This window comes from Neomonachus schauinslandi, unplaced genomic scaffold (assembly GCF_002201575.2).
Source record: "Neomonachus schauinslandi unplaced genomic scaffold, ASM220157v2 HiC_scaffold_1337, whole genome shotgun sequence".
NCBI lineage: Eukaryota > Metazoa > Chordata > Mammalia > Carnivora > Phocidae > Neomonachus > Neomonachus schauinslandi.
In genome coordinates, this window is record NW_025410027.1 from 1 (window position 1) to 9,502 (window position 9,502).

The following is a 9,502-nucleotide window of genomic DNA, read 5'->3' on the forward strand; positions in this document are numbered from 1 at the left end:
GTTCAGGACAAGATATACTGCTTTGTGGTGATTCATCTGGGGCCTTATTTCCACTTTGTAATTCCAGTGAGTCGACTTCCCATCCTGAAACTCTAACGCCGGTGAGTTCTATATAAGTATCTACTCCTTTTCATCATTTATCCAATTTTTCATATTTATATGAAAATCTATTACATTTCTAAGTCGTAAGTTGTCTTAAGGATATTATAGCCCATCAGAAAGCTGTACTTCCATTTTTTAAGGAGAATAGTGAGCTGGGAGTAGTTATGTGACATATAATAGAGTTATCACACCTAGTTCAGATTTATGAAGTAGTGAGTTTCCTCCTTGCTTCACAGCAGAAGTATATCAATTTCTTATATCTTTTTTCATAGGTAATGAAATTTACCCAGATTGCCTCATTTAGTTAACATATTTGAGTTTTTTTACATGTAAGTAAATTTAAAGCAAAGAAACTATTAGCCTTCTTTCTTCACTGATTTCACTAGTAGACTTTCCATCTTTTTAAATGTTTATTCCTCATGTCTAGTTCCTTATATCTACTTAGTCATGACTGTTTGAGTACTTTAAAATTGTAAGAAAAATCGTGTGGGGGGAGGAGCGGGGGAGAGAGACTCAGTGAATTCATCAAAAGGTCCAATCATTATCTAAATTCCTTCAAATTTTCTTGAATATAAAATCCTCCTCTTCCTCTTATAGTTACTAGAAGACACTTGACAAAAGAAAAGGAAATGCTATTGCCTCTATCACTTGCTCTCATTCCTTACCTATATTTTTTGAAGAAAGGGGGGAAAGTCACTGGATTTGTGTTATTATTTGGAACTCTAAACATTTGTAATTAGAGGTTTTCTCATCATCCTTGTATCTGTAGGAGGGAAGGAGAATCCCGAATATTCCATTTAATGGCAAAAATTACTAATTTCATGCTCAAAGTTGCCATTTCTTAAGAATCAGTCTTTTGCTTTGTCTTCCTTAGTAACTGCTTCAGTAAATGGCATCTTTACAAATTGCTGAAAGAATTCTTTTTTAATGTAAGCTCTACATCCATTGTGGGGCTTGAACTCACCACCCTAAGATCTAGAGTCGCATGCTCAGCTGATGGAGCCAACCAGGTTCCCCTGAAAGAATTTCTTGTATTGGCACTCTTTGCTTTTTAATGATAATAATTTGTTCTACATCTTGTATTCTTTTTCTCTAATTATCACAGAGGTTTAAGTGACCTTTACAAAAAAAAGTTTAAGACTACTTTATTTTTAAAAAAATATTTTATTTATTTATTTGACAGAGAGAGAGAGAGAGACAGTGAGAGCAGGAACACAAGCAGGGGGAGTGGGAGAGGGAGAAGCAGGCTTCCTGCTGAGCAGGGAACCCGATGCGGAGCTCTATCCCAGGATGCCCGGATCATGACCTGAGCCGAAGGCAGACGCTTAACAACTGAGCCACCCAGGCGCCCCAAGACTACTTTAAAACTGCATAATTTCTTTATGGAAGGACTGAAATGGAAACTTGCTTTTCATTGTGTGTTTATTTGAATATTCCAAATGCCATAGCCAGTGTATGCATTATGTATTCACATAGAAAATTTTTAAAAAATCGAAATAGCATAAAAGTGTAACATTCACAAATATGCAACTTTAAAAAACAATCCTTTCAAGATTTAGCAATATTAGGTGAGAAAATCTATTACTGTTGCCTAATTAAAATTATTTTTGTGAGTGAAATTTTAAGGAAAACTTCAGCAAATTTACTATCTGCATAAATTAACCTTATAAAATAATTTCAAAGTGAATAATCCATATGTATTGTACACTGTAGTTACTTCAGAAAATAATGACATATAGAAAAATTTTGAAAGATTATAAAAAGGGAATTAGAATACTTTACATATGTAAAAGGAGAGCAAAATTCTACCAAGAATAAGTTAATTTGATATTAAGAAAAAACAGTGAGGGGCACCTGGTGGCTCAGTCAGCTAAGCCTCCGACTCTTGATCTCAGCTCAGGTCTTGATCTCAGGGTCGTCGGAATTTCAAGCCCCGCATTGAGCTCTACGCTGGGTGTGGAGCCTACTTAAAAAAAGAAAAAGGGGTGCCCGGTGGCTCAGTTAGTTAAGCGACTGCTTTTGGCTCAGGTCATGATTCTGGGGTCCCAGGATAGAGTCCCTCATTGGGCTCCCTGCTCAGCAGAAAGTCTGCTTCTCCCTCTGATCCGCCCCCCCCTCATGCTGTCTCTCTCAATCTCTCTCTCTCAAGTAAATAAATAAAATCTTAAAAAAAAAAAAAGAAAAGAAAGAAAAAATGTCGATTTAACAGTACACTTAATAGAAGTTTCATTCCACTTCATTTTCAACTAACATATCCAGAATGGTAATTGCTTTTGAAATGAGAATGCAAGAAACAGTGAGACAAGTCTACAATTATGGTTAGAAGAGAGTATTTTCTTTTTCAGTCATCTGTAATCAAGTATTATCTCAATGGGTGTAGTGACGGATTAGGACTCTAAGCTCGCTGTTCACCAGCTCTAAGAAAAGCTCAATCAGCTCTCTATCCTATCCCGATGTTAGGATCTGCAACTACACAAAGCCTCACAGATCCCATAAACCGTAGCAAAAGCTGCAACAAAACTCACCCTCTTAACCTGGGGCACTTCGGTTTCTCCTAAGAAAAAAGATCATCATAATTTGAGGGAGGAAAAAAGAACCTAAGGAGTCAATTTGCACAGAAAGCATTCCGGGAAAAAAATATATCCATAATGAAGCAACAATGGCCGCTCCACTGAATCTCCCGCACCGCAAAAGCCTGGTTCTGCTGTGCCTTTTCCTGGGGAGGCTTTGGGAGACCCGGCCAGCCAGATACGCTATTTGGTGCCTGAAGAGACAGAAAAAGACTATATTGTGGGAGAATATCTCCAAGGACCTGGGGCTAGAGCCCCAGGAGCTGGCGGAGCGCGGAGTCCGCATTGTCTCCAGAGGTAGGGCGCAGCTTTTTGCTCTGAACCCCCTAAGCGGCAGTTTGGTCACCGCGGGCAGGATAGACCGAGAGGAGCTCTGTGCTCAGAGCACACAGTGTCTGGTTAACTTTGAAGTCCTGGTGGGGGCGCCTGGGTGGCTCAGTCATTGAGCGTCTGCCTTCAGCTCAGGTCATGATCCCAGGGTCCTGGGATCGAGCCCCACATCGGGTTCCCTGTTCTGCAGGAAACCTGCTTCTCCCTCTCCCACTCCCCCTGCTTGTATTCCCTCTCTTGCTGTGTCTCTCTGTCATATAAATAAATGAAAAAAAAAATCTTTGAAGTCCTGGTGGAAGAGTAAAACTTTACGGAATGGAAGTAGAAGTAACTGATATAAATGACAGTGCGCCAGAATTCCAGGCTGAGAATCTGGAAGTAAAAATTAATGAAATTGCTGCACCTGGAACATGTTATCTGCTCCCAGAGGCTGTTGACCCAGACGTGGGCATGAATTCCTTGCGGAGCTACCAGCTCAGCCACAATCACCACTTCTCCCTGGATGTGCAAACTGGAGGCGACGGAACTCTACACCCAGAGCTGGTGCTGGAGAAGGCCCTGGACCGCGAGGAAGAGGCTGCTCACCACCTGGTCCTCATCGCCTCAGACAGCGGTGACCCGCGTCGCTCCAGCACAGTGCACATCCACGTGACAGTGCTGGATACAAACGACAATGCCCTGGTTTTTGCTCTACCGATTTACCAAGTGAAAGTCCCAGAGAACATGCCCCCGGGCACCCGGCTGCTTACCGTGAGCGCTAGCGACCGGGATGAGGGAGCCAACAGAGAAGTAGCCTATAGATCTGGAAAATTAGTGAAAAGCAGTCTCCGTTATTCCAGCTGAATGAAAATACTGGGGAAATATCAACGGCAGAGAGTCTAGACTATGAAGAATGTGCATTTTATGAAATGGAAATACAAGCTGAAGATGTGGGGACACTTTTGGGGAGGACCAAAGTGCTCATTTCAGTGGAAGATGTGAATGACAATAGACCGGAAGTGATCATTACATCTCTGTTTAGCCCAGTCTTGGAAAATACTCTTCCTGGAACAGTAATTGCCTTCTTGAATGTGCATGACCAAGACTCCGGGAAGAATGGTCAAGTTGTCTGTAACACACCTCATAATTTACCTTTTCAATTGGAAAAGTTAATAGATTATTATAGATTGTTGACAGTCCAAATTCTTGACAGTGGAAGAAACCTCTGAATATAACATCACAGTGACAGCAACATACAGAGGAATGCCACCCCTGTCCACAGAAATTTACATCAACGTACACCCTAGACATCAATGATAACCCAGCTTCTCTGGAAACTCCTACTCAGTCTACCTCCCTGAGAACAACCTTAGAGGCATCTCCATCTTCTTGATGCCAGCCTATGACCCCGACAGGGAGAGAACACCCAGGTGTTATTTACACCTTGGCTGAGGACACTATCCAAGGGTTGCCTCTTTCCTCCTATGTCTCCATCAGCTCTGACACTGGTCTGGTATATGTTCTGTGCTCCTCTGGCTTTGAGCAGTTTCATGATCTTCAAATGCAGGTGAGGGCAAGCTATAGTGGGAACCAACTGCTCAGCAGCAATGTGTCACTGAACTTGCTTGTGCTGGATCAGAAGGACAGTGTGCCAGAAATCCTGTACCCCACTCCCTCCCACTGATGTTTCCACTGGTGTGCACTCTGCCGAACCTGGCTACCTGGTCACCAAGGTGGTGGCTGTAGACAGAGACTCAGGTCAGATTGCCTGGCTGTCCTACCACCTGCTCAAAGCCAGTGAGCCTGGGCTCTTCTCAGTGCAGGCCCTGCTAGACAGAGACAGGCTCCAGCAGAGCCTGGTGGTGGTGGTGGTCCAGGACCACGGCCAGCCCCCTCTCTCGTCCATTGTCACACTCACTGTGGCCTTGGCTGACAGCATTCCAGATGTGCTGGCTGACCTCAACAATCTGGAGGTCCCCGCATACCCAGAGACCTCAGACCCCACCTAATACTTTGTGGTGGCAGTGGCTGCAGTCTCCTGCATCTTCCTCACCATTGTCGTTGTGTTGCTGGTGCTCAGGTTGTGGTGTCGGCACACCTCACATCTACTCCAGGCTGTGGGGATTGGATTAGCTGGTGTGCCTACTTCTCACTCCGTGGGTGTTGACAGGGTGTGGGCTTTTCTGCAGACTTAGTCCCAGGAAGCCTCACTCACGGCGGACTCCTGGGAGAGTCATGTGATCTTTCCCCAGCCCAAGTATGCCAACGTGCTGATTAGCCAGGAGCGCTGTCCGAAAAATGACCCTTTGTGTGTTTCAGATGATTCTAGGTTTCCTATAGAAAACCTATAGGAAACTTTGGTTCCAGTGAGTTCCATTTTTCCCTTATTTTCTATTATAACTGTTTTTTAAGGTTTGCACTTAAGGTGTGATACACTGATGTTAACGTATTTGACACCATTCAAGTTTTCGCTGGGCCTAATTATTGCTCTAACATTATAGGAGGCATTTATTGGTTACATCACTGATATAATTTTCACTTTCTCATGATCAAATTAACCTATGGTCAATGGAAACCTTCATGGGCTGCTCTCATTATTGAGCATTGATATGGGTATTTGGGTGTGTTTGCTTGGTTATCAGTTCACAACTAATCCTTAGGGGTGGTTTTCCATTCCTGAAATTTATTATTGTTATCTTCAGTGGCCCCATTGTGAACTTCTTACATACTGCTACAACATAACTACATCTGATACTGATTTTGTAAAGGTAAATTAATGACAAAACACATCTGTTCTTCTTGAAGAAACTAAAAGCCCAGACTTTTCTGCTTCTGCTTTTCTGTTTCTATGATAGGACAACACCCCTTTGAGGTTATGTTTTTCAGATCACATGTTTGTAGAGGTTGTTTGAATTTAAAGATCACTGTTGAGGAAGAATGACACTTCACTTAAAGGGGTTTCTAAGAATGAACACTGAGAGAGGACAAAACAAGGGAGATAAAAATTATTCCTCAACTGTCTGTTTTTTATGGCTCAATTCTCCAATCTACAGGCTAGAAATAAATAAGGGAGACAATTTAGGAAAATATTCTCAGGACCTGCTGGACAAGGTTCTAAAAATATTTTACTGGCTTTTAGCTATAAGGAAAACAATATTTTATTTGATTTTAAACATAGTGTCATTTCAAGTAAAAAATGACATTCCAGGAGACTTTTTTTTTTATTATTTATTTTTTGAGAGAGAGAGTGAAGAGGGGAGGGACAGGGAGGGGGGAGAGGATCTTAAGCAGACTCTGCACTCAGTGCGGAGCCTGAAGGGGGTCTGGATATCATGACACTGAGATCATGACCTGAGCCGAAATCAAGAGTTGGAGGCTTAACCAACTGAGCCACCCAAGCACCCCTCCAGGAGAATTTAAAAATAAGCTTTGAAGTTGACTCAAAATTCTATTCTAAACACGCTGGCTATAGGGTTAACAAGTCTGGAAAGCCATTATGACATACAGACATAATTATTTCAAATACTCTATTCCTAAGCTAGTAAGAAAAAAATGAAAGCATCCTTCAGGGTCATTTTTTTTTTTAAAGATTTTATTTATTTGACAGAGAGAGAGAGAGATAGCGAGAGCAGGAACACAAGCAGTGGGAGAGGGAGAAGCAGGCTTCCCGTGGAGCAGGGAGCCCGATGTGGGACTCAATCCCAGGACTCTGGAATAATGACCTGAGCCGAAGGCAGCTGCTTAACGACTGAGCCACCCAGGCGCCCCCAGGGTCATATTTTTAACTGTGCATTTGGGAAACTGTCACTTGAAGTTTCTGCCTGGGGAATAACCATTGGTACTTAGTATTCATAAATATTAAATATGTGTTAATTTGGGAAAAGATAACAGATATTGATGAAGGCTTGTATATCATGATAGGTTACTACTTTTCTCTACCATTAATAATATCACTTGCAAGCTCACTGCATGGATAACTGGGCAGAGTGGGGAAAACGCTGAATTCTACTTTTCTCAAATGAGATAGGACTTTTACACTGGTAGCATTTTATATAACAAAATAGGATAAAATCTTTGCTTATCTTAATGTTTCATCTTAAGAGTTAAAATATCTTGGATTTGCTTCAAAATAATGAGGGGGTACAATATATATGTTGAATGAAGATGGCCTTGTGTTGATCGTTATTGCCATTGGGTGATGAGTATATGAAGATTCAATAATAATACTCTCTACTTTTGAATAAGTTTGAAATTTTTGCATAATAAATTTCCTTAAAACACTAAGTACTACAACTGTAAAACTTTAGTAAAACTAAAATTTCGGGCTCTTATATAAGTGCATTTTCAAATAGCAATGTATACATATTCTACATATATAGAGAAAAAATATCATTATATATATATTTCTCTATGTATACAATTGGCCTCCAAGTCCTCTCTATTGCAGTGACAGCCACTGACTAGGATGAGGGGGTCAATGCAGAAGTAAACTACTACTTCAGGAGCACTTCTCAGAGTACAGGGAATTTATAGAAATTTATATAGGAGTTTCGAAGAGCAATATTTATATTCTAGAGATAATCTAGAGAAAAATTGGATTCAAGAGGAAAACAGGGGCGCCTGGGTGGCTCAGTCGTTACGCGTCTGCCTTCAGCTCAGGTCATGATCACAGGGTCCTGGGATCGAGCCCCGCATCGGGCTCCCTGCTCCGTGGGAAGCCTGCTTCTCCCTCTCCCACTCCCCCTGCTTGTGTTCCCTCTCTCGCTGTGTCTCTCACTGTCAAATAAATAAATAAAATCTTTAAAAAAAAAAAAAAAAAAGAGGAAAACATCAGACTGCGGTACCACACGGGGCCTCTGGGCGCCGCTGTCGGCCAGTACAGGGCAAGTGCTGTCGCCCGGGATTCCTCAGCCTCTAGCCTGGGTTTTCCTGCTCAGTCACCAACACAAACGGAAGGAAACCCGCTCACACACTGAGGCTCCTGGCCGCGCAGGCTTTGCCCAACATACACAGATTTCCAGCTCCGCCTGTCATGGTCGGAATGTTCTTCCAGTGATCCCGTGGATTGCAGTTTCTTCAGCTTTCCGGAAAGACTAGGACCCAGCGAGAACTAGAGCGCGCTATGGGAGGGAGCTGCGCTCAGAGGCGCCCCGCCGGCAGGCTGCAGGTACTGTTTCCCTTCCTGCTACCTTTGTTCTACTCGGCGCTCTGCGAGCCGATCCGCTACTCCATTCCCGAGGAACTGGCCAAGGGCTCGGTGGTGGGGAATCTCGCCAAGGATCTCGGGCTCAGCGTCCTGGATGTGTCGGCTCGGAAGCTGCGAGTTAGCACAGAGAAGCTGCTTTTCAACGTAGATGCGGAGAGCGGGGACTTACTGGTGAAGGACCGAATAGACCGTGAGCAGATATGCAAAGAGAGAAGAAGATGTGAGTTGCAGTTGGAAGCCGTGGTGGAAAATCCTTTAAATATTTTTCATATCATTGTGGTTGTTGAGGATATTAATGACCATGCCCCTCAATTCCATAAAGATGAAATAAATTTAGAAATCAGTGAATCTGTATCCGAAGGTGCACGAATATCCCTTGACCCTGCCACCGACCCCGATATAAACATGAACTCAGTTAAAGATTATCAGATAAATCCTAACCCTTATTTCTCATTAATGATTAGAGTTAATTCCGATGGTGGTAAATACCCAGAGTTATCTTTGGAGAAGCTCCTAGACCGCGAAGAGCAGCGTTCTCATCGCTTGATACTGACTGCCTTGGACGGGGGAGACCCACCACGAAGTGCCACCACTCGAATAGAAATCTTTGTCAGGGATGCCAATGACAACTTCCCGGTGTTCAGCAAAGATGAATATAGAGTCAGTGTTAGTGAAAATCTGCCCCCCGGATCCTCCGTGTTGCAGGTGACAGCCACTGACAAAGACGAAGGGGTCAATGCAGAAGTAAACTACTACTTCAGGAGTACTGCTCAGAGTACAAGGCACATGTTCTCACTGGATGAGAAGACAGGTATGATTAAGAATAACCAGTCATTGGATTTTGAGGATACAGAAAGATACACCATGGAAGTGGAAGCAAGGGATGGAGGTGGTCTCTCTACCCAATGTAAAGTAATCATAGAAATCCTAGATGAAAACGACAACAACCCCGAAATAATCATCACTTCTCTCTCTGATGAAATTTTGGAGGATACTCTTCCAGGAATGGTGGTGGTTCTCTTCAAAACACGGGACAAGGATTTCGGAGAAAATGGAGAAGTTGTCTGTAACATAAGAAGGGATATTCCTTTCAAGATTTATTCCTCTTCTAAGAATTACTACAAGCTGGTGACATATGGACCCCTAGACCGAGAACAGACTCCGGAATACAATGTCACCATAACAGCCACCGACAGGGGCAAGCCGCCTCTCTCCTCCAGCACTACCATCACCCTGCACATCACCGACGTCAACGACAACGCGCCGGCTTTCCACCAGGCCTCTTACGTGGTTCACGTGGCCGAGAACAATCCCC

General features: G+C 43.1%; 1 protein-coding gene and 1 pseudogene across 1 annotated transcript; both read left to right on the forward strand.

Annotated features, from left to right (window-relative positions):
- The first annotated feature begins 2,761 nt into the window (after positions 1 to 2,761).
- On the forward strand, positions 2,762 to 5,332 carry LOC110591238 (annotated as a pseudogene).
- A 2,732-nt stretch (positions 5,333 to 8,064) lies between these two features.
- LOC110591237 (protocadherin gamma-B6-like) lies at positions 8,065 to 9,498 on the forward strand (the record flags this gene model as incomplete). The annotated part of the gene is made up of 1 exon (XM_044912344.1): positions 8,065 to 9,498. A coding segment is annotated over exon 1 (1,395 nt), but the record flags the coding sequence as incomplete, so codon positions are not given.
- Positions 9,499 to 9,502: the final 4 nt, after the last annotated feature.